Source organism: Phocoena sinus, chromosome 21, assembly GCF_008692025.1.
Source record: "Phocoena sinus isolate mPhoSin1 chromosome 21, mPhoSin1.pri, whole genome shotgun sequence".
NCBI classification, from domain to species: Eukaryota; Metazoa; Chordata; class Mammalia; order Artiodactyla; family Phocoenidae; genus Phocoena; species Phocoena sinus.
Genome location: NC_045783.1, coordinates 30,859,166 through 30,886,277, shown reverse-complemented (window position 1 = coordinate 30,886,277; position 27,112 = coordinate 30,859,166). Strand labels below are relative to the sequence as shown.

The following is a 27,112-nucleotide window of genomic DNA, read 5'->3' as shown; positions in this document are numbered from 1 at the left end:
ACCTCCTAGAGTAATGAAAATAAAAACAAAAAAAACTAAATGGGGACTAATTAAACTTAAAAGCTTTTGCACAGCAAAGGAAACCATAGATGAAACAAAATGACAACCACAGAATGGGAGAAAATATTTGCAAACAAAGCAACCAACAAGGGATTAATTGCCAAAATATACGAACAGCTCATGCAGCTTTATATCAAAACAACAAACGACCCAATCTAATGGGTGGAAGATCTAAATAGACCTTTCTCCAAAGAATACATACAGATGGCAAAGAGACACATGAAAAGATGCTCAACAACACTAATTATTAGAGAAATGCAAATCAAAACTACAATGAGGTATCACCTCACACCAGTCAGAATGGCCATCATCAAAAAATCTACAAACAATAAATGCTGGAGAGGGTGTGGAGAAAAGGGAACCCTCCTACACTGTTGGTGGGAATGTAAATTAGTACAGCCACTATGGAGAACAGCATGGAGGTTCCTTAAAAAACTAAAAATAGAGCTACCATATGACCCAGCAATCCCAGTCCTGGGCATATATCCAGAGAAAACCATAATTCAAAAAGATACATGCACCCCAATGTTCGTTGCAGCCCTATTTACAATAGCCAGGACATGGAGGCAACCTAAATATCCATCAATGGATGATGAATGGATAAAGATGTGGTACATATATACAATGGAATATTACTCAGCCATAAAAAAGAAAGAAATAATGCCATTTGCAGTGACATGGATGGACCTAGAGATTGTCATACTGAGTGAAGTAAATCAGACAAATATTTGAAAGACAAATATCATATGATATTGCTTATATGTGGAATCTAAAAAAATGGTACAAATGCACTTATTTATAAAACAGAGTCACAAATATAGAAGACAAACTTATGGTTACCAAGGAGGAAGGGGGGGATAAATTGGGAGCTTGGGATTGACATATACAAACTACTATATATAAAATAGATAACTAATAAGAACCTACTGTATAGCACAGGGAATGTTACTCAATACTCTGTAATGACCTATATGGGAAAAGAATTTAAAAAAAGAGAGGATATATGTATAACTGATTCACTTTGCTGTACAGCAGAAAATAACACATTTTAAATCAACTATACTCCAATAAAAATTAATTTTCAAAAAACAATCATAGGATTCCAGGAAAAAAAATATCACTCATTTTCACAAAACATATTTTAGTAAAGGTCTGGAAACCCTGTAGACCTTTAAGCATTGGGGGTCTCAGAAGAAGTAGACTTATCTGAATTTACAGTGACCTACATTGAGAATTTATCTTTCTGTTTAATAAAAACTATGGACTAGTCAGTCAGTGTCAGGTTTCCCAGAAGTAGGGTCTGAAATGAGGATACTTTTGTCAGTGCTTTATTTAGGGAGCACTCTCTGGAGGAACCTGCAAGGAAGTAAGAGAAGCAAAATAGGGAGGAAGATAAAGCTAAAGAAAATATGATTTCAGGGCTTCCCTGGTGGCACAGTGGTTGAGAGTCCACCTGCCGATTCAGGAGACACGGGTTCGTGCCCCAGTCTGGGAGGATCCCGCATGCCGCAGAGCGGCTGGGCCCATGAGCCATGGCTGCTGGGCCTGCACGTCCGGAGCTTGTGCTCCGCAACGGGAGAGGTCACAACAGTGAGAGGCCTGCATACCACAAAAAAAAAAAAAGAAAAGAAAATATGATTTCAGGTAAATTCTAGCCTTAGCCTGATACTTCGGGGAAACTCTAGAGTAAAACTTGTGTCTCAGAGTCTTTCCCACCTGAGACAGTGGAGCTGGGCTTTTAGACCCATGTAACAATTAGGCACTGGCTGAAGGGTTACCCTGGGGGATGGGGTCGAGTAACTCCCAGGCAGCTCAATAACTGAAAGGCAATTCTCCAGAGAAGGTTACTAACTCTTGCAGTAGTATCTCAAGAGCCAGGGAACCAACAACCCAAACTGAAATTATAAAGGGATTATGGCCAGGGACTGGGGGTTGGAAATTATAGCTGAAAAGTTCCCAAACCTGAAAAAGAAACAGAAATTTGGATGCAGGAAGCACAGAGGACCCCAAACAAGATGAACCCAAAGAGACTACATCAAGACATATATGATAATTAAAATGGCAAAAGGTTAAGATAAAAGGAGAATTTGAAAGGCAGCAAGAGAAAGATAATTGGGAGATTGGGATTGATATATATACACTAATATGTATAAAATGCATAACTAATTTAAAAAAAGAGAGAGAAAGGTAGAGTCATACACAAGGGAACTCCCATAAGGCTATCAGCTGATTATTCTGTGGAAACCTTGTGAGCCAAAAGGCAGTGACATGATATATTCAAAGTCCTGAAAAGGAAAACCTGCAAACTAGGATACTCTACAGAGCAAAATTATCATTTAGAATTGGAGGAGAGATAAAGAACTTCTTAGACAAGCAAAAATTGAGAGTTCATCAATATTAAACATAACATAAGAGAAATGTTAAAAGGTCTTCTCTAAGTGAAAAAGAAAGGCTGTAATAAGAAGTAAGAATCTACAGGAAAGGAAAAATCCCACTAGTAAAGGCAAATATACAGTAAAGGCTGAGGATTGACAACTTAAATAAGCTAGCATGAAGACTGAAAGACAAAACTGTAAAATCAAACATAACTATAATAATCAGTAATGGGATAAACATGAAGATATAAAATATGACAACAATAATAAAAAATGTGGGGGAGGGAGTAAAAAAATGTAGATCTTTAAGGATGTGTTTGAACTTAAAGGACTACCTGTTTAAAACAAGTAGATAGAGTTATAGGTCAACATATATGAACCCCATGGTCACAACAAATCAAAAACCTACAACAAATACACAAAAACTACAGCAAAAGGAACACAAACATAACACTACAGAAAATCATCAAACCACAAGGGAAGAAACAAAAAAAAGAAGAAATACAGAGAACAACTACAAAAAGAACCAGAAAACAAGTAACAAAAGGACAATAAGTACATATCTATCAATAATTACTTTAAATGTCAATGGATTAAATGGTCCAATCAAAAGACATAAGGTGGCTAACTATATTAAAAAAAAAACAAGTCCCATCTACATGCTGCTTATAAGAGAATTGCTTCAGAGCTAAAGACACACACAGACTGAAAGTGAAGGGATGGAAATAGATATTTCATGCACATAGTGACAACAAGAAAGTGGGGGGTAGCAATTCTCATATCAGACAAAATAGACCTTAAAACAAAGTCTAAAACAAAAGACAAAGAAGGGCATTATATAATGATAAAGGGATCAATACAAGAAGAGGATGTTACACTGATTGACATATATGCACCCAATACCTGTATTGGGTGCCTATGTTTTTATATAAATTTTATATATTTTATTATTTTATATTTATATAAATATACAAAGCAAACATTAACAGACACAAAGGGAGAAATTAACAATAATATAATAATAGTAGGGGACTTTAACACCTTACTTACATCGATGAACAGATCATCCAGACAGAAAAAATACAGTGGCCTTAAATGGCATACTAACCAGTTGGACTTAATATATATCTACAGGAAATTCTATCCAAAATCATCAGAATACACATTCTTTTCAAGCACAGATGGAACGTTCTCCAGGACAGATCACACACTAGGCCATAAAACAAATTTCAACAATTTAAGGATAAAAATCATATCAAGCATATTTTCTGACCACAACGTTATGAAATTAGAAATCAATTACAGGAAGAAAAATGAGAAAAGCACAAACGCATGGAGACTAAACAATATGCTACTAAAAAACCAATGGGTCAATGGAGAAATCAAAGAGAAATCAGAAAATACCTCAATACAAATGAAAATAAAAACATAACTTTCCAAAATCTATGGGATGTGGCAAAAGCAGTTCTAAAAAGGAAGTTTATAGAAATACAGGCCGAACTCAAAAAATATGAAAAACATCAAACAAACAACCTAACCTACCATCTAAAGGAATTAGAAAAAGAAGGACAAATGAAGACCAAAGTTAGCAGAAGGAATGAAATAATAAAGATCATAGAGGGAATAAATAGAGATCAAAAAAAAAAAAAAGAAAGGATCAAGGAACCAAGAGCTGGTGTTTATAAAGATAAAAAAATTGATGAACTTTTAGCCAGGCTCATCAAGAAAACAAGAGGAGACCCAAATAAACAAAGTCAGGCATGAAAGAGGTGAAATAACAATATCACAGAGATACAAAAAATCATAAGAGAGAGGGAATACTACAGTTATATGCCAACAAACTCAACAATCTAGAAGAAATGGACAAATTTCTAGAAGCATACAAGCTTCCGAGACTGAGTCAGGAAGAAACAGACAATGTGAACAGACAGATCACTATTGGTGAAATTGGATTTGTAATTTTAAAGAACTTCCAGCAAGCAGAAATCTAGGATCAGATGGCTTCACAGGGGAAGTCTACCAAACATACAGAGAAGAGTTAACACCTAACCTTCTCAAACTATTCCAAAAAATTGAAAAGGATGGAACACTCACAAATTAATTCTACAAGACCATCATCACCCTGATACCAAAACCAAAGACACTACCAAAAAGAAAATTACACCCCAATGCTGCTGATGAACATAGATGCAAAAATCCTCAACAAAATATAAACAAACCAAACACAATATACAGAAAGGATCAAACACCATGATCAAGTAAGGTTTAGTCCAGGAATGCAAGGATGGTTCAATATTTGAAAATCAATCAATCTGATACACCACATTAACAAAAGTAAGCATAAAAATCACATATTCACCTCAATTAATGCATAAAATTCATCTGACAAAATTCAACATCTATTCATGATAAAAGCTCTCAGCAAAGTTGATATAGACAGAACATATCTCAACATAATAAAGGCCATTTATGACAAACCCACATCTTACATCTACTCAATGGTGAAAAGCAGAAAGCTTTTTCTCTAAAATCAGGAACCGGACAAGAATGCCGACTCTCACCACTCCTATTCAACATAGTATTGGAAGTTCTAGCCACAACAGTCAGACAAGACAAAGAAATAAAAGGCATCCAAATTGGAAGGGAGGAAGTAAAACTGTCACTATTTGCAGATGATATGATACTATATAAAGAAACCTTTAAGTCTCCACCAAAAAACTATTAGAACTAATAAATGAATTCAGTAAAGTTGCAGGACACAAAATTAACATACAGAAATCTGTTGCTTTTCTACACACTAATTATAAACTCATAAAGAGAAAGGAAGAAAACAATTGTGTTTAAAATTGCATCCAAAAGAATAAAATGCCTAAGAATAAACATAACCAAGGAGGTGAAAATGCTCTGAAAATTATAAAAGATTGTTGAAGGAAACTGAAGACGATATGAAGAAATGGAAAGTTATCCTGTGTTCTTGGGTTAGAAGAATTAATATTGTTAAAATGTCCATACTACTCAAAGTAATCCAGAGATTTAATGTAATCCTTATCAAAATACCCATGACATTTTTCACAGAACTAGAACAAATAATCCTAAAATTTATATGGAACCACAAAAAGACACCAAATAGCCAAAGCAATCTTGAGAAAGAAGAACAGAGTGGGAAGTATCATGCTCCCTGACTTCAAGCTGTACTGCAAACCTACATTAATCAAAACAGCATGGTACTGGCACAAAAACAGACACACAGATCAATGCATGAGAGCAGCCCAGAAATAAACCCATGAACTTCCAGTTAGTTACAACAAAGGAGGCAAGAAACAATGGAGAAAAGACAGCCTCTTCAGTAAGTGGTATTGGGAAAACTGGACAGCTACATGTAAAAGAATGAAATTAGAATATTTCCTTACAGCATATAGAAAAGTAAACTCAAAATGGATTAAAGACCTCAATGTAAGACCGGAAACCATAAAACTTTTAGAAGAGAACATAGGCAGAACACTCTCTGACGTAAATTATAGCAATATTTTTCAAATCTGTCTCCTAAAGCAAAAGAAACAAAAGCAAAATTAAACAAATGGACCCTAATTAAACTTAAAAGCTTTTGCATGGCAATGGAAACCATCAACAAAATGGAAAAACAACTAGTAAATGGGAGAAAATATTTGCAAATGATACAAGCGATAAGGGATTAATATCCAACATATATAAACAGCTCATACAACCCAATATCAAAAAAAACCCCAAACAACCCAATCAAAAAACGGGCAGAAGACCTGAACTGACATTTTCCAAATATGGCCTACAGATGGCCAACAGGCACATGAAAAAATGTTCAACATCACTAATCATCAGAAAAATGCAACTCAAAACCACAATGAGATATCATGGTTATACACTCAATGTTATAGACATTCATTTGTTTTATTTTTTATATTACACATATAAGTGATAACACAGAGAATTTGTCTTTACCTTACTGACTTATTTCTCTAAGCATAATACCCTCTAAGTCCATCTGCTTTGTTGCAAATGTCAGAACTTCATTCTTTTTTATGGTTGAGTAATATTCTGTCATATGTATATGTATGTGTGCGTGTGTATATCTTTATCCCTTCATCTGTTGATGGACACTTAGGTTGCTTCCATATCTTGGCTATTGTAAATAATGCTGCTAAGAACATTGGGGTGCATGTAACTTTTCGAATTAGTGTTTTCAGGGGTTTTTTTGTATATGTATACAGAACTGGAATTGCTTAATTATATGGTAGTTCTATTTTCAGTTTTTCTGAGGAATCTCCAACTGTATTCCATGGTAATTGTACCATGTATAAAAACAGAAACAGACTCACAGATATAGAGAACAAATTAGTGGTTACCAGTGGGGAGAAGGAAGTGGGGAGGGGCAGGATAAGGGTATGGAATTAAAAAGTACAAATTACTATGTATAAAATAAGTAAGCAACAAGGTTATATTGTACAACACAGGGATATGTGACCATTATTTTGTAATAACTTTAAATGGAGTACAATCTATAAAAATATTGAATCACTATGTTGTACACCTGAAACTAATATATTATAAATCAACTATACTACAATTTAAAAATCAGTCAATCAATCAAGCAGGGGATGTTAGGTACACATAGGGAATATAGTCAATAATACTGTAACAAACAAAATTGAGATATCACCTCACTCTTGTCAGAATGGCTATCATCAAAAAGTCTACAAATAACAAATGTTGGCAAGGATATGGACAAAAGGGAATACTTGTATACTGTTGGTGGGAATGTAACTTGGTGCAGACATTGTGGAACACAGTTGGAGGTTCCTCAAAAAAACTAAAAATAGAACTACTGTAAGATCCAGCAATTCCACTTCAGGTATATATCTGGAAAAAACAAAACACTAATTTGAAAGGATACGTGCACCCCAATGTTCATAGCAGCACCATTTACAATAGCCAAGATGTGGAAGCAACCCAAATGCCCATCAACTGATGACTGGATTAAGAAGATGTAGTATATATATATATATACAATGGAATATAACTCAGCCATAAAAAAGAATGAAATTCTGCCATTTGTAGCCATAAGGATGAACCTAGAGAATATTATGCTTATGAAATAAGTCACAGAAAGACAAATACTTATGATATCTCTTATATGTGGAATCTAAAATATACAGATGAATGTATATGCAAAACAGAAATAGATTCACAGATATAGAAAACAAACTTGTGGTTACCTAGGGGACAGGGAAACAGGTAGGGACAAATTAGGGATATGGGATTAACAGATACAAACTCCTATATGTAAAATAGATAAGCAACAGGATATACTGTATAGCATAGGAAATTATAGCCATTATCTTTTAATAGCCTATAATGGAGGACAATCTGTAAAAATACTGAATCACTATGCTGTACATCTGAAACTAATACAATATTGTAAAACAACTATACTTCAGTAAATAAGTATATACATATATACCAGGATGAATACATTTTTAAAAATAATTATAATTGTATACCAACTTTGTAGGGTGACAGATGGTAACTGGACTTATTGTGGTAATCTGAAAATACTGGTAAAAAAATACTGAATCACTGCATAGTACACCTGAAACTAATATAATATTATATACTAATTGTAGCCCAATAAATATGTTAAAAATAATAATAGGTTAAAAAATTAAAATGGGCAAATAATTTAATAGACATTTCACCAAAAAGGTATTTAGATAGCTAGTAGGTCATGAAAGATGCTCTACAGCATTTTTCATTAGAGAAATGCAAATATAAGCTAAAATGAGATATCAGTACATACCTGTTAGAATAAATTTAATCAAAAGAGACAACATCAGGTGTTGACCAGTATGTGGAAAAACTGAATCATCATATATTGCTGATGGGAAATGTAAACTAATAAGTCATTATGGAAAATAGTTTGGCAGTTTATTACTATGATAAGCATAAACCTACCATACGACACAGCAATTTCACTTCTAAGAATCTACCCAAGAGAAAGAAAACTATATGTCCATACATAAATATTCATAGCAGAATGACTCAAAATAGTCAATATCTGAAAACAATCTTGAATTTAACTGGTAAATGGATAAACAAAATGTGTTATCTACATGTATTAAGAAGTAAAAAATTTATGAAGTATTGATAAATGTTGCAAAATGGATAATCTTAAGTGAAAGAAGCTCAATGCAAAGTCCTACATATCACATATTTCATTTTTATGAAATGTCTAGAAAATGCAAAATTATAGAAACACAAAACAGATCAGCAGTTGCCAAGGGCTGGGGATGGAAGCAGAGAAAAACTGCACATAGGCAGGAAGGAACTTAAGGCAATCAAAATGTTCTAAAACTGGATTTGTGGTAATGTTTACATAATTCTATTCATGTACTAATGATCACTGAGTTGTACACTTACAATGGGTGAATTCTGTGGTGTATACATTATACTTCATTAAAACTGGTAAAAATAAAGTGTTATCAAAAGATTGGCCACTTATAAGCAAGGCTTGCTTTTTTGTATTTCTTTTTTTATCTCCTAAGGCTCTTAGCATGTAGTTATGCACACAAGTCCAGAGAAATATGTTAAATAAATCAATGAATAGGATGAAATATTGCCCTGTCTAACAAAAATAACAGAAGAAAGGGTTTATACTCTCTGAGAACTGGTAGGTACAAGGGTAGAGACGGAGGAACCAGGTTTTAGTTAAAACAGATTCTCCTTAACCATTTTGGAGAAAATTATTCTCTTCATTTGAATCATCTAGATACCATTCAGATAATACCCTAATTCTTTTACATTATATTCTCTCTTTGAACTTTAAAAAATGGTTTTACCATGAGGAAATGACAAATGTTAGACAAATTAGAACATTCTGATTTACATGTTTGCTTTTACCATCAAAACTTTACATTCCTTATCAATAGTAATATTGGTTAGTTATAGTCATACTATAATGGAATTGATGTATTTCACTGCTATGTAATAAAAATAAGAAATTTCATATAACAACATTATGGAAAATCTCTTACATTTTCTACTTTTGAATTATCACTTGTATTTGCTTGGATTTTCTCTGGAAATATAATTTGTAGAAATGAATTTTGAAAACCTGAAGAAATAAAAAAAACAGTTAATAACTGTGTTTTAAATTTGACTAAATATTTGTTCAGGTTCTTTTATAAGACTTGCTTATGCAAACATGAGACATCACTGTGTACTCCTATAGAAATCTTGAAAAAACTTTGTTTAAAAACAGATAAGATAGCTATGAAAGACTAAAAGGGGGCACGGAGAGGTATTCAACTTATACAAAATTTGCTGTTCCTGAAGAAAAGCGAACAAATGAATTAAAAAATATCAAATATATACTTCAAGAAGACTTTCCTGAAATAAAAGATTTGAAACAATAGACTAGAAAGTACACTGCATTTCAGGAATAACTAATAACAATTAATTAAAACTGAGACATATTCTACTAAACTTATTGGATGTCGAAGATAAAGAAAGAATCCTATGGGCATATGAGCAAAAAGGAAAAGTGAAAATCATATTGGGCATAAGAAGAGAAAAGCAGGTTGGCTTGAGATTCTTTAAAAACATTATTCAATGTTAAAAAACTGAAGAACTATGTCTTTAAAAAAATATTCAGGAAAAGAAAGTGTGGACCCAAGAATTTTATACCCAGCAAAACTGTCATTCAAACATACAGGCAAGGGACAGCTATTTACAAGCAAAAAATCAAGGAAAATAGTTCACAAGTTCCTGTCACAAAAGGCAGACAAACTTCTCCCAATAAAGGCATCAATAGAGTTGAGGTAAAAGGCCTAGCTGTGAGCATTAAAATAAACTTAAATATAGAATATAGGCCAAAACAATGGTGGGAATCATCACTATTTAATAGGATGCAAGTGTTATAAACTATGATGATAAAGACATAACAACATATAGAATAATGTGAGGAAGGGTAGCAGAAGAAGAGAATTACCATATGTGAATACTGTTTTCCTTAAATTTATTGCAGTGTGGTTCCAAAAAGTGTTAAAAAGCTGAAAATCAAGTGGTAAAAGTAGAAACATATTGTTTAATGGTATAAAAGAACTAAGATTTTTTAAAGCTATAGTCATATAATAAAGAGGAGAGCACGAGGTGGAAAGTAGTAGTAAGAAATAAATTTCCTTACACTCACAGTGAGGAATCACTAGTTACTACCTAAATTAAAAATTAAATCTATTATATAAAACAGATTATAAATATTCCAAATTAATAAAAAAAAGAGCATACAAACACAAGGCATCCAGAAAATAAATGAAAAAGTCACAGATTTTTATGGTGAAAAACATTTATCAAAAAAAAAAGCATGAAATCAGAAAAGTATGATATAAATAAGAAGCACTAAGATTAAATATCTCAGTCATATCAGTAAATGTGAGTAGGATGAAGTGACCAACCTAAAAAAAAACTCATACTGGAGACAGACTCTTATCAGCCCAGAGGCGGGACCAGAGTAATCTATGAACAAACTTTACCTCATTAGTTTTCACCCATATATTTACCTTTCCAGTTTGCTGCCCTTGGAAGCCTAAAACTGCCTTCCTGTGTCTGTCACTTCTCTACAAATTTAATGTTTTTTGTTGAAGATAAGCTGGAACTCCAAGTTGCCATTTTGAGTAACTTTTGGTTTAAGTTTCTCCCATGATGCATGCTGTATGCATTAATAAGCTATTTTTCTGTTATCAAAAAAAAGAAAAATTCTTAGATTGGATCCACAAAATCAAAACCCAATTACTCAGACCTTTGGTGGAATATTAAACACTGGCTTTAAACTAATAATGATTATTATTATTTTTTTTTTTTGGCTGCATCGGGTTGCAGCATGCAGGATCTTTCATTGTGATGCTCAGGCTCTTAGTTGCAGCGTGCAGGCTTCTCTCTAGTTGTGGCATATGGATTTTCTATCTCTAGTTGTGGCACTTGGGCTCCAGAGTGCATGGGCTCTGTAGTTTACAGCACGTGGGCTCTCTAGTTGAGGCATGAGGGCTCAGTAGTTGTGGCTCATGGGCTTAGTTGGCCCACGGCATGTGGGATCTTAGTTCCCCAACCAGGGATCAAACCCACGTCAGCCGCATTGGAAGGTGGATTCTTTACCACTGGACCACTGAAGAAGTCTCCTAATGATGATTTCTGAGTACCTAAAGTAAGACTGTGGTCCACTTCAGGAAAAGATATATGATTAGCAGAAGAAGTCAAGCGATGAATGGAAGTTATTAGGTTCACATCTATGAACACACTCATGGGTCTACAAGTTCATCCTATCATAATCTGCCCAATTATGGAACAGTGTGTCAAAACAGATATAATCAGTAACTTGTGGAATGCCCATCTTGTCTCCCTGACCCATAGAATGAGGATTGTTATGGTAGGGAGGGTCAAATGGAAACCTCTGAATATCACCTGCACCATCACCAAAACATTAAACCAAAAACCCTTCTATACCAAGAAAGTATATACAAGGGCAATGATTTCTGTTATTTTACTTGTTTGATCTGTGCACATGATAGATAAGCAATAGAGAATGACAATGAGTTGTCTTAAGTGTAATCAGGTAATGATTGCAATAACTAATATTGGTCCAAATATGGTCTCTTTACTGAACCAAATCAACACAGGCATTGGCACCTGTACGTAGCCATTAATAGAAAAAGGTGCTGTTTTCTCTATCCCAATAAGCAGGAGATGCCAGGAGCAAGTTTCCATTTTTCCTTAGTAGTGATGCCAGTATACCTTCATCAATCATATTGCCTCAGATGCCTCAGATCTTTATCATCTGGTTCTTCTTCTACCTGGACCCTAAAAATCTCACTGTCTGTGGTAGATAGAATAATGCCCCCAAAGATGTCCATATCCTAATCCCCAGAACCTGTTAGGTTACATGGCAAAACAGAATTAAGGCTGCTAATCAACTGACCTTAAAATATGAAAATTATCCTCGGTTATCTGTGGTCTTAATTTAATCACAAGGGTTCTTAACAGTAGAAGAAAGAGCCAGAAAAGAAAACCAAAGAGATGGCCATGTGTAAAGACCTCAGCCCAATACCACTGACTTTGAAGATGGAGGAAGGGGGCCATGAGCCAAAAAATGCAAACAGCCATTAGAATCTGGAAAAGACAAGGAAACAGATTGTCTCCTGCAGCTTCCAGAAGGAACAGGGCACTGCTAACACCTTGATTTTACCCAATGAGACCCATTTTACAGAACTGTAAGATAATAAATTTGTGTTGTTTAAGCTATTAAGTTTGTGATAACTTGTTACAGCAACAATAGGAAACTAACATATCGTCTAAGAGAAAGACCTGAAGTAGCAGGTACATTAGACGCCTTGAAGAAGCAGGCGTGCCAGAGTCTTAACACACACACACACACACACACATCCATCTGTAATGGTCTAGTGGTCTAAACCACACTCGAAAATATCCTCCATAATAAATAGTAAGAGGCAGAACACTTGGTAGACCATTTTGGATTTTGGAGGCAATATATATCATATATAGCTATGTTGCTTTGACCATTTTTATTGAACAAAACATAGGCTGCCAGATTTGTAAGATGCCAGAGTACAAGACTCCTCAGCTACCTGAGTCTACTGTGCAAGGAGCTCTACTATTTTTCCTTTAGGGTCTGTGGCAGAGCCTGTGTTAAGCCCCTCTAGGAGAATCACAGCAGAGGCTCCTGAGGTTTGTAAGCAAAGACACGCCCTCATTGGTATATGCTGTGGATTGAATGATGGTGCCCCAAAAGATATGTCCACTCAGAACCTGTGGCTATAACCTTATAACCTTGCAAAGAAATAAGGGTCTTTGCAAGGTGTAATTAAGTTAAGGATCTCAAGATGAGACCATTCCGGATTAGACTGGACCCTAAATCCAATGACTAATACCCTATAAGTAAGAGAAGGGGAAAAGACAAACAGAGGAGACATCAATATAAAGACAGAGGCAGAGACTGGAGTAACATGTCTCCAAGCCAAGGAATGCATAGGATTGCTGGCAGCCATCAGAAGCTAGGAGAGAAGCATGGAACAGATTCTCCCTCAGAGCCTCCAAAAGTAATCAACACTGCCAATACCTTGATTTTGGACTTCTGGCCTCCAGAAACAGAAGGGGAAAAAAATTGTTGTTTTAAGCCACCCAGTTTGTGGTACTTTTTTATGGCAGACACAGGAATCTAATATAGTATGTAAGTATATTTCTTTTATGAAAGCTTTTAGCTCACTATTGGGCTCTGATAGAGGCTAAAATTCAGACCATGTGATCTTCAGACTATATGATCTTGCAACCTGAACCACTCTTCACAGACTGACATCATCAGGCATTCACAGGAGTTCTAATCAAATGGAAGTGTTATATATATATATGGTTGGGTTTGAACAGGTCCTAAAAGCTTTAAGTTGCATAACGAGGTGATTAATACTCCAGTAGGCCTACTCCTATCATGTTTCCATCATTTCCTAAAACCTATTTTTATGGTATCCTATGACCAGCTAACTGAAGGAGGGAAAGTAGATGTATGATATGCCAATAGTACACAGAAGTAAGTCCATGGGTATAATCTTAAAAACTCATAGATAGTTGGCCCTAAAAGAGAATAGAGCAAAGTAAATTCTCCCCGTAACTAGAATTTCACATGGTACACTTACATGTCTAGTTTTCCTGTATACGAACTGATTACATTAAATGAGGCAGAAGCAAGTTATTATGTTGTTTCTTGAAAGTTTAAGAATGTTACCAACCTTAACAAGGGTGAATATGGATGTTAAGAGGCCCATCTAGAGGTGAACTGGGGGATACTGTAGAGAGGTTCAATAATTCAAACTATTTCTACCTTGTCTCCCTGTGCTATTACACGTTGGAAACCTAACAACTCTATACCAGACTCCACTGCAATTAAGGTGCTGGCATGTTACTAGTTCCTGCTATTCATACACCCAAAAAAGACTTAGTTGCAGAAGTGAGCATTGTCAGATGGCAGCCACGTGTGAATATCTGGTCCTTCTGACATTTGTAGTAATAGAATTATCTGGTCCTTTTGGACTACTGGGACAGACATTCTGCTGCCTAGCCCAAACACCATAGTGGTATTTTCAATAGAATACTCTTCTGGTATAGTTCCCACGGTATCACTAGATATTCTTCCCTGCATTGTGACCCTAGCCACATTGTAGCATCTATGTAGCATCTAAACCTGCCTCTTTGGTACTTTCTAAGGTTTTGTGATCCTAACATTCTTTTGTATGTGATATTATATATCTGGAAAACCCAAAAGAATCATCATAACTATTATTTTAAAAAGAGGATTTAGTAATATGACTAGAAACAAAATTAATATATAAACCAATCATTTCCCTATACACAAATAAAATAGTTAGAAAATAACCATTTACAATAACAACAAAATGTGTAGTACCCATGTAAATAAATTCCTAAAGGAATATATATAATTTAAATTTTAAAAAAACTTTAAATTCTAAAATGGTTCATAAAAAAAGTCAAATAAATTGAAAGCTATATCCAGTTCTTGGAATATAAAGATAGCAATTTTCTTTTTTTTTTTTTTTTTTTAATTTTCTTTAAATTAATTTATTAATTTTATGAAATCCAATGGAAAAGTCCACAGGAGTTTTTTGAAACAACATAAGATGATTCTAAAGCTCACATGCTCAAAAAAAAAAAAATACAAATTGACCAAAATTTTCTGACAAAGAAAATTAGAGGGATGTAAGCTAGAAATAGAAGGAAATTGCCTTAACTAGAAAAAGTATCAAAAAGCAAACATTAAAAATTGTAAATTATGAAATATTACAGAGAAATTAAAATAAAACTAGGTAACAAAGTCTATTATCACTGCCATTTTCAAAAATGTTCTGAATGCCCTGGTTAATATGATAAAATGATAACAAGAAAGAAGGGCATAAATGTTAGAAAGGAAGAAACAGTATGTCATTATTTGCAAACGATATAACTATCTACTTAAAAGTACTTAGAGAATCAATAGAAAAACTCTAAACTACTATAATTAAATCAACTGAAATAGGCATCATCAAAAAGAAATTAATGAAATAGGATATTTGAAAAGGTAGGCTTTCAAATCACTGGGGTAAATATAGTCAATGGATAGTGGCAGGAAGATTGAATATCCATTTGAAAAGTAATTAAGTTGGATTCATACATATGTATATATATAAAGAATAAAATTTATTTATATGTTTCTATATATAATATGCACATAAATACATATATATTCAAAATCGATTCAGATTCAAAGCCCAGAAGTCTTAAAGGAAAAGATAAATATATTTGCATACATAGAAATCTTTTTAAAATCTTTAAAGATGCAGGAAAGATTGTAAGAAAATACAAAGTATAAAAGCCAAAGGATTAACATCCATAATATGATTTATGATTAAAGGTGGCTAACTCACTACATGTTTACCTCTTCTCTCAGTGAAAACCCTCTAAAAGTAGACAAAGGAAAGGTGCTACCATCAGCTAAGAGGTCTCAAACAATTTTCTGGAAGATAAGCTAACGATGGGAGTGTGATCATTGTTGAGAGATTCTAGAAAAACTAAAACAGAAATCAGATGTGATAGATACAGTAGAAAGTATTCTTTCCCATTGGTATACTTCTTAGGAACTAACTCCAGACTTAGCCATGTAACTTACTTTGGTCAATTAGACAATAGCAAATGTAACAGAAGCAAACATGAAAAGTGCTTGTGCACTGTGGCTTGCCCTCTCACTGCCTTGGAATCCTGAAACCACATGTAAACAAGCCTGAGCTGGCCTGCAGGAGGGTGAGAGACTATGTGAAAGGGAGCCAAGGCACCCCTAGCTGAACACAGTCCAACAGACAGACCAGTGCGTGAGACCATCTGGATCATCCAGCTGCCAACCAACTCAGGAGCTGATGACAGATCCAGGAAAGAGCACCGATGCGCCACAGACTACCTAAGCCAGTCCAAACCAGAACAACAGGCCCACCAGCCCATAGAATCACGTGCTAGAACAGAGGCTGGTGAAGATGAAGTTCAGTCTTAAATAGGGCTCACTGAGAAGATGGCATCTGGGCACAGAACTGAAGAAGGTGAGGAGGGGAACAAATGAATATCTCTGGCAGACCATCCCAGGAAGAAAAAGGATCAAGCGCAAAGGTCTCTGGGAGGAACTGCCTGGCATGTCTGAAAAGCAGCAAGGGAGCTACTGTGGTTGGAGTAGCATGAGCAGTGAGGAAGAAAGTAAAGGGTGAGGCCAGAGAGGAGACAAGATGCTGAGATCCTGTAGGGCATTACAGGTCAGAGTTAGCACTTTAATTTTTATTCTTGGTGAGATAAGAAACCATGGAAAGATTTTGAGCAGAGGGCGGACATGAGCTGACTGAGATTTTAACAAGAAAACTTTATGTTGAGAATAGGCTGAAGGATGGTATGTTAGTTATCTATTGCTGCATAACAAATTATCCCAAAATTTAGTAGCTTAAAATAGGGAACATTTATTAATCACTAGTGTCCTTAAGTCAGGTATCTGGGCACAGCTTAACCGAATGTCTCTGGCTCAGTGACTCTCACAAAGCTACAGTCAAAGTGTAGGCCAGGGCTGCAACCATTTCAAGGCTTGACTAGCATAGGATCCACTTCAAGGCTCATGCACTTAGCTGTTGGCAGGCATTGGGTCTTTCCAGGCTGTTAATGAGAAAGCTCAGTTCCATGCCACACAGGCCTCTCCATAAGGCTACTCACAACTTGCTTCCCTCAGAACAAGGGCTCAGAAAAAGAGAGACTGAAAGCGGGCACCCAGGACAAAAGACAGTTTTTCTGTATCCTAATCTCACAAGAGACATCCCATGATCCTGACCACATTTTATTCACTAAAAACAAACCATAAAACACAGTTCACTCCGCCTGCCAATGCAGGGGACACGGGTTTGTGCCCCGGTCCGGGAAGATCCCACATGCCGCGGAGCGGCTAGGGCCGTGAGCCATGGCCTCTGAGCCTGCGTGTCCGGAGCCTGTGCTCTGCAACGGGAGAGGCCACAACAGTGAGACGCCCGTGTACCGCAAAAAAAAAAAACAAAACCAAAAACACACAGCTCACATTTAAGAGGAGGGGATTACACAAGAGCGTGATTACCAGAATGTGGGAAACATTGGTAGCCATCTCACAGGCTGCCTAAGGGAGTGCAAGAGAAGAAATATAAATTTGGAGTTATCAGTATCAACATGGTACTAAAAGCCACAGACTAAATAAAATCGAGCAGGGAAGGAGCCAATTCAATGAGCAGATCTTTTGTATGCTGATTCAAACAATGTGTGGACATTATTTTCTAGGTGATTACAAACTGTAAGGCAACTTATTACACTCATGAAACAATTGAAAATTTGAACACAGACTGAATATTGGGTGATAGAAGAAATCGTTAATTTCTAAGCCATGATCACGATACTGTGGTTATATTTTCTGGCCATTTAGCAATATATATTGAAATGCTTAGACACGAAATGATATAATGTCTATAATTTGCTCCAAATAATAAGAGAATAGAGGAAGTGGTAGGGAACGTAAAAAAGAAACAGAATTAACCACGAGTTTATAACTGTTGAACCTGAGTTCTTTATTCTTCTATTTTTGCATTTATTTGAAATCCTCATAATTAAAAAAAAAAAGTTAACGTGGAGGCCAAATAGCAATGGAGTAACATTCTCAAAGTGCTATTGGAAAAATAACTGTCAGTCTGAAATTGGATATCAAACTAAATTGTCATTCAACAGTGAGGGAGACATAAAGACATTTTCAAGTAAACAGACGATTTACCACTCAAACTCTTGATGAAAAAGATACTAAGAAGGAAAGAGTAGGGTGCTAGAAAGAAGGTAAGCAAATAAAGCTATAAACTTGTGGATAAATCTAAGCAAGCACTGACTGAGTAAACAAGGAACAATAAAGATGATGACTCATTTGGGAGTAAATACTAAATAACAGTATAAATACTAAATAACAATAACATGTAAGATGATAAAGGCAGTGTCTGACAACTTTCTAAGGTCACTGTCGTTTTTAAAAGAAGACATAGTGCTTAATTGTAGACTCTGTAAGTCAATTATACATGTTACATTAAAATCAGAAAAACACATAAGACAGGAAATAAGATTTTTAATGATATCAAATAAAAACCATAGTAAATAGAAAGCATAAAATATCATAAAAGACTTAAATACAAATATACTCTCCTTGAAAGTAGCATGGCTTTTCCAGTTTACTTCCTGGAAGTAAAGGGCTCAAGAGTTGTGTTAATTCTCAAATAGTCAAAAGCTTGTATAATCTAGTTTGAAGTTCCTTTGGCAGTACACTACCATCAAAAACGTAGAAGTTTCTCATCTAGTTGTCTTCAGTAACTTTGTCATGCAATTAAAACACATATAAAACTTTTTAAAGTCATAATTTTCAAATCTGCTTTATTTCTTTGCCCTTTATTTTCTGGATACTAGACCCTTTTCAGACAAATCATTTACAAATATTTTCTCTCATCCTGTAATTTCTTTGCCTAACTCCTATTTCTCCTTCCCTCCTCTCTCACCTCTCTCTCTCTCAACTTAGTGATGGCAACCATAAGTCAGCCTAGAAAAATATAATGTAAGGCCACACCCTTGATTGCAGTGCTAACCTGAGTAATTTTCTCTGAGAGTTTTTACTGACGTTTTGTTGCTCAAACCTTTTAAAATTCCATTTCTTACTATTTGAAATCTGGAACTGGTCACCCTTTAAAGTCCTGAAAGGCCCCAAATTTCTGGATTTATTCCCTATTAATTCGATTTGCAAACTGGTCGACTGTTTCCTGAGATTATCTCTTTCTCTTAACACTTTGACAAAATTGAGTAATGAAACCAACCTCCACTGCTAACAATCTGTTATCTAATTTCTACAGAATGTAGTCTGTCCTACAGTTTTTACCAAATGTTCTGTCACTTCTTATCATTGATTTCCATTTTTTCCAGGTGGTTTCCATTTCCTGTCACCTGCTACCCATCAATACCCAGCGGCAAAGTCAAAGGCATATATTTTAAGTTTATCATGGCAGCACACCACTTCAAAGCTCCAATTTCTATATTAGTCAACTTAGGCCAAAAATTAAAGACAAAGAGAAACTCTTAAAAAGCAGCAAGAGATTTTTTTCTTAAATTCCATATATATGTGTTAGCATACAGTATTTGTCTTTCTCTTTCTGACTTACTTCACTCTGTATGACAGACTCTAGGTCTATCCACCTCATTACAAATAGCTCAATTTCGTTTCTTTTTATGGCTGAGTAATATTCCATTGTATATATATGCCACATCTTCTTTATCCATTCATCCGATGATGGGCACTTAGGTTGTTTCCATCTCTGGGCTATTGTAAATAGAGCTGCGATGAACATTTTGGTACATGACTCTTTTTGAATTTTGGTTTTCTCAGGGTATATGCCCAGTAGTGGGATTGCTGGGTCATATGGTAGTTCTATTTTTAGTTTTTTAAGGAACCTCCATACTGTTCTCCATAGTGGCTGAACCAATTCACATTCCCACCAGCAGTGCAAGTGTTCCCTTTTCTCCACACCCTCTCCAGCATTTATTGTTTTTAGATTTCTTGATGATGGCCATTCTGACTGGTGTGAGATGATATCTCATTGTAGTTTTGATTAAGAAAAAATGTAATGAAGAACCTAGGGGTAAGACAGGAATAAAGACACAGACCTACTGGAGAACAGACTTGAGGATATGGGGAGGGGGAAGGGTGAGCTGTGACAGGGCGAGAGAGTGGCATGGACATATATACACTAACAAATGTAAGGTAGATAGCTAGTGGGAAGCAGCCACATGGCACAGGGATATTGGCTCGGTGCTTTGTGACCGCCAGGAGGGGTGGGATAGGGAGGGTGGGAGGGAGGGAGACGCAAGAGGGAAGAGATATGGGAACATATGTATATGTATAACTGATTCACTTTGTTATAAAGCAGAAACTAACACACCATTGTAAAGCAATTATACCCCAATAAAGATGTTTAAAAAAATAAAATAAATAAAATAAAATAGAAATTAAAAAAAAAGCAGCAAGATAGGGGCTTCCCTGGTGACGCAGTGGTTAGGAGTCCACCTGTTGATGCAGGGGACGCGGGTTCGTGTGCCGGTCTGGGAGGATCCCACATGCCGCGGAGCAGCTAGGCCCATGGGCTGTGGCCGCTGGACCTGCGCATCCGGAGCCTGTGGTCCGCAATGGGAGAGGCCACAGCAGTGAGAGGTCTGCATACCGCAAAAAAAAAAAAAAAAAAAAAGGCAGCAAGAGAAACACAATTTGTTATGTACAAAGGAACTCCCATAAGACTATCAGTGGATTTTTCAGCAGAAACCTTGCAGGCCAGAATGGAGTGGGACAGTATATTCAAAGTACTGAAAGAAAGAAAATTCCAACTAAGGATACCATACCCAGCAAAGCTGTCCTTCAGAATTGAAGGAGAGACAAAGAATTTCCTTAAAAAAGTTAGAGTCCATCACCACTAGAATGGCCTCACAAGAAATGTTAAAGAGAGTTCTTCGTACTGAAGCAAAAAGACACTAATTTTAAAAACTAAACATATCCTTACGATATGATCCAGCAATAGCACTCCTTGGTATTTACCCAAAGGAGTTGAAAACTTATGTCCACACAAAAACTTGCACACAGGTATTTATGGTAGCTTTGTTCATACCTGTCAAAACTTGAAAGCAACCAAGATGTCTTTTAGTAGGTAAATGGATAAGTAAACTGGTATATACAGACAATGGAATATCACTCACTGCTAAAAAGAAATAAGCTATGCAGCCCTGGAAAGACATGGAAGAACCAAAAATGCATATTACTAAGTGAAAGAAGCCAATCTGAAAAAGGCAACATACTATAAGATTCCAACTATATGACATTCTGGAAAAGGCAAAACTATGGAGACAGCAAGAAGATCAGTGGTTGCCAGGACTTATGGGAAAGGGAGAGATGAACAGATGAAGCACAGAGGATTTTTAGGGCTGCAAAACTACTCTGGGGGATACATGTCATTATACATTTGTCAAATTCCACAGAATGTAAAACAGCAAGAGTGAATCCTAAGGTAAACTATAGATTTGGGATGATAATGATGCACCAGTGTGGGATCATCAATTCTAACAAACACACCACTGTGGAGCAGGATGCCTATAGCAGAGATTGTACATGTGTGGGGACAGGGGTACGTGAGAAATCTCTGTACCTTTCTCTCAGTTTTGCTACGAACCTGAAACACTCTAAAAAATAAAGTTTATTCATTTTTAAAATGGTTGAAGATGGTAAATTTTATGGTTGTATATTTTACCACAATTTAAAATAATTTTAAAACAAAGGTATAAAGAAGATGTAGCACATATATACAATGGAATATTACTCAGCCATAAAAAGAAACAAAACTGAATTATTTGTAGTGAGGTGGATGGACCTAGCGTCTGTCATACAGAGTGAAGTAAGTCAGAAAGAGAAGAACAAATACCATATGCTAACACATATGTATGGAATCTAAAAATATATATATATATTGGTTCTGAAGAACCTAGAGGCAGGACAGGAATAAAGACACAGACGTAGAAAATGGACTTGAGGACACGGGCAGGGGGAAGGGTAAGCTGGGACGAAGTGAGAGAGTGGCGTGGACATATATACACTACCAAATGTAAAACAGGGAGATCAGCTCGGTGCTTTGTGACCACCTAGAGGGGTGGGATAGGGAGAGTGGGAGGGAAACACAAGAGGGAGGAGCTATGGGGATAAATGTATATGTATAGCTGATTCACTTTGTTATAAAGCAGAAACTAACACACCTTTGTAAAGCAATTATACTCCAGTAAAGATGTTAAAAAAGAAAAAAACAAAGGTAATATATTAAAAAAAAACAGATGGGTAAAATATCCATTAAAGTTCAAAATAGACCAATGGATTTTAACATAACATATTAAGAAAAATTCATCGATGTGTTTAGATTCCACATTGCAACTAAACTTTACCATTTATCAAGTGTGTATTCGGTGCAGCATCCAAAGAGGAATACTGGTAATTACCTGAAAAGGCTCATAAACTACTCCCTTTTCCAACTACATAAGCTGGAATTTTTTCATATACTTCAAACAAAACATTTGGCAACAGACTGAATGCAGAAGTAGATATGAGAATCCAGCTGTCATCTATTAAACCAAACCTTAAAGAGATTCACAAAATGTAAAACAATGCCATTCTAAATTCTTTGTTTTGGAAAATATAGTTTTTATTTTTTAAATGTGTTACTTACATTAACATATAATAGGTCTATTACTGTAATTGAGCGGGACCCTATGGGGCTTTCCCAGGACAGACCCCCACACACACCCAATGTCCTCTGCCTGCCTCTTGTCTGTAGAAAAACTTTAGTCAAAGAATAAATTCAATCAGAGAAGTGAAAAAAAATGCAGAACCAAAGGAAAGCAGTCAAACAAGACAAAATAATAATAGTTTAGCCATTAAACAAGGTCAAGGACCTTTAGTTCCTCTTCAAGAGCTATAGATAATATTCTGAGCCATGTCCTTTGAGCTGTTTCGCAGACACTGAAACCCTCACCAGGTGGGAGAAGTTAACTACGTGATGACCAGACTGCAGGCAAGAAATAAGCTGCTCCATCTTGCACAATTCCAAGAACTGGCCTCAAGGAAATGGGAACCAACCCTAGAACTGAAGATTAACTGAACTTAAAACAATCAAGATGGGCTTCCCTGGTGGCGCAGTGATTGAGAGTCTGCCTGCTAATGCAGGGGACATGGGTTCGTGACCCGGTCCAGGAAGATCCCACATGCCGCGGAGCGGCTGGGCCCGTGAGCCATGGCTGCTGAGCCTGTGCGTCTGGAGAGACCACAGCAGTAAGAGGCCCGCGTACCGCAAAAAAAAAAAAAAAAAAAAAAAAACAATCAAGATGACACCGATCAGACCACCACATGACCAATTTCATGACTGTGGGAGCTGACTGTGCTGTTCTGCAAGTTGTAGCCCCCTCCCTCTGCCTATACATCCCTGAAACTCCCCTTTCAAAGCTCTTGCCCCCTGATCAACAACCAAGCTGGTGTTTGGACACGAGTCTACCTTCTCCCCAGCCTCCTGAATGAAGCAACCTTTCCTTTCCTACCAATACCTGTCTCTCGAGTACTGGCTTTCGAGCCGCGAGCAGCCAAACCTGAGTTAAGTAACATTACTGTTATTTTTTAACGAATTAATTAAAATTCTTAAATTTCTACATTAATTTCTAATATGACAAATACTGACGAATATAAGCAGAACATAAAAGCTCTCTGAGAACTTCAATAATTGTTACATTTTTGTTCATTTCTTTGCTGAAAGAAACATTCCGAAAAGTTTCAGAAACACTGTATTTAAATGTTGCAGGTGTTATGGTGAAGATGTGTCCCCCGCCCCCAGCTTTCCTATTGGAAGCCCTAACCCCCAATGTGATGGTATATAGCAATGGGATCTTTGGGAGGTAATCAGGGTTAGATGAGATCATGAGGATGGATCTCTCATGATGGGTTTCACGCCTTTGTAAGAAGAGACAAGTGAGTTTGCTCCTTCTCTCTGCTCACAAAGAAGAGGTCACGTGAGTACACAGCAAGAAGGGAACGGTCTACTAGCCAGGAAGAGAGACCTCACCAGATCCCCACTATGAGAGCACCCTGATTTCAGGCTTCCTGCCTCCAGAACTGTGAGAAAATAAATCTCTGTTGTTTAAGCCACCCGGTCTAGGGTATTTTGTGGGGGGAACGGGGGGGTGCCGTCCGAGTTCAGCAGTGTAGCATGTAACAGCAAAATGACTGGAAACAATCCAACAGTCCTTTAATAAGAGAACTGGCTGCTAAATTGTGGTGCCTCCAAGCCACAGAACACTATGCAGATGGGGGAGGAGAAGACAAGATATTCCATGTACTGACACAGAATGGGAAGACTCAGAACAGTGTATAAAAAGGGAAGGAAAATAAGAACATATCTTAAAATTTTACTTGCATCTAAATCCCCCCCAATATATTTTAAAATTTTGAGGACTCTCTGTAACTGTTCCCCGTATTGTCACAATGTCAGCAATAGAATATTTTTTTGGTATTGCAGGACAAGTTACTGAATGCAGGACAAATTATACTGGAACAGATGATACCTGAGGAGACACAGTTTTCTGGAGTTTGAGTAGAGTTCATGAAGTTTCTGGGGTGCTTCTGAGCGCAAGAAATTGTGAGGTAGTTTTGTGAGTGCCTAACAGACCTCCATAAACGGCTGCCCCAAACCCAGATTCAGAGAGTCAGAGCGTCAGAGATTTAGTCCTTAAGCTTATTAAAAGTATCTTCCTCTCTCGTGAGTCAGTTCTGTATCCCTACGGAGCGCCTAAAAACTGCCCGGTTTCCTGACTGGCAAAAGAAACCTAAAAGCAGGGAAGGGCGCCGAGTTTTCAATCGAGTCGAGGCGCAGTTTGACCCAAGCAGGTACGCGTTTAAAGAAGGAAAAGAAAAATCTTCCTCCTCCCCCTACCGGAGTAACAAACAGGGCATCCTCGGGCTTACCGGGTCTCGACATTAGCAAGCCACGGAGCCCCGCTAGCAACATCACTAGGCGGAACATTTCGCGACTCCTCTCTTCCAGCGGAGACCTGAGCCCTACTGCCGTTGGCCGTTCGTGAGCGCCGTTCTCGCGAGGCTGCGGCACCTACCGGAGCGCCCGGTACTCAGCGCCCAGTCCACCAATCGCCTGTAGGGCACGCCTCCCTTTATAGTCGTGCGTCCGAGTCCGCAGGAAGCTCTTTTCCCAGCAGGCCGCTCTACCCGATGGCCAGTTGTCTGGAGGTCCCCGACCACCCTGGCCCTCTCCGTCGCGGTCATCGTCCCCCACAAACTTTTTGCTTCGTGTGGATGGACCTAAAAGAACTAACATTTATTGTGCGCTGTTTTGTATCAGATACTACTTGCTGAATTTAAAACTATGCGCATACGCACACACGCGCGCGCGCACACACACACACGAATTATACATTCATATTTCCTAAAGCTGAGGCTTTTTAATTAAAACAACAACAAAAATCCAGATATATTTTAAAACGATTCCAAGAAAGGGAAAAGTGAGTAGATTTTGGTATCTTCGGAAAGTACCTGCTATGGTTTTTTTCCATACCCACTGCCCAAACCAGGCTTTGTAACCAGGCTGTGTCTACTTTTTCCTCCAATCAAAAAATTCATGTGATGGCCTGCTCTTGTTCAGTAACTTCTCAGTACAATAAATATTCATTCATTCATGTAATGAATGAAATGGACAAGATTTTTGCCCATAATTACAGTACATATGTTCCAGTAGAAAATTCTCTGTTCAAGTCGTAGCCCCCTCCCTCAACATAGTATTCAAAAATTTCTAAATTCGGAGCCCAGGCTTTGCTTTTCTTTTCTTCTATCCCCAGTGCTATGACTACTTATGACTTCCTGTCTTTACTGAATGAAAATTGCCTTATTACCTTGGACTGCAATGCCTCCTCCCTCCCAGACTCACCCCCCAGTCTCTACGTATATGCACTATCCTTCAATTCTTTTCAAATCCCCAAGAATGAGTTAATCTCTCACACCAATTAACAGAACGGCAGATACACAAACTAAAAGGTCCTGTGGTAACACAGAAAAGTTCGTTTGGGGAATCACCACATCTAAACTCAGTTGAGATCTAATTTTATGGATGCATAGGATTTCGACAGGGTAATCTAAGTCTGCAAAAGAATATCATGAGCATAAACACGGCAACAAAAATACAACTGGCCTCTCGGTATCCACGGGGAGATTGATTCCAGGACCCACTGTGGATACCAAAATCCCCAGATGCTCAAGTCCCGATGTTGGCCCTCCGATTTCTGTACCTGCAGATTCAACCAACCATGAATACTGAACTATTTACCACTTGCGGTTGGTTGAAGCCACGGATGTGAACCTGCAGATATGGAGTGCCACTGTATTTTTATTGGAAAACAAAAAAGCTTGTAAGTGGATCTGTGCAGTTCAAACCCACGTGGTTCAAGGGTCAACTGTATACACATAGCTTGCATCTCAACAGGAACAACAAATGCTAGACTAACACTTCTTTTAGGGGGTAGTTGAGCCAAAAGCTGGTTTCATCTTGCTTCACAGCATTAGAACCGTTACAGTAAATGCTTAGACTTGTTAATTAGTGGTAAGTACTTTGAATAGATTTCCAGTTATTTCACTTCTTTGTTATTTCCTTCTCCGCAACCTTTCCTGTTTAAATCTTTTAAAAAGCAGACTTTATGTCATTCTTACTTGTGTATATGGCTCTCTCTATAATGGGAGGCATGTCTCATCCAGAACTTATATATCACAGGACCTAATGACGTACTGTGGTAACTGCCAAGATGGTAGAGTTTCAGTAAACATTTATAGAATTTAATAAAATCTGATCTGTGCTTAGAAAACCTAGATCATGTTTTACTAGATGGTTAGAGACCCAGGCAGCTGCCTGATAGAAAGGGAAAATGCGATACCTTGAACAAGGTAATAA

General features: G+C 36.9%; 1 protein-coding gene across 1 annotated transcript in view; it reads right to left on the bottom strand.

The window, feature by feature from the left end:
* The window catches only part of ADAM32 (ADAM metallopeptidase domain 32), a 163,534-nt gene extending 138,351 nt beyond the window's left edge, over positions 1 to 25,183 (bottom strand). The window contains exons 1-2 of the mRNA XM_032618296.1: positions 25,094 to 25,183; positions 9,500 to 9,571 (exon numbers count right to left, since the gene is read on the bottom strand). Coding sequence (XP_032474187.1) covers positions 9,500 to 9,571; positions 25,094 to 25,183 — 162 coding nt within the window. The remainder of the gene's footprint in view (positions 1 to 9,499; positions 9,572 to 25,093) is intronic.
* Positions 25,184 to 27,112: the final 1,929 nt, after the last annotated feature.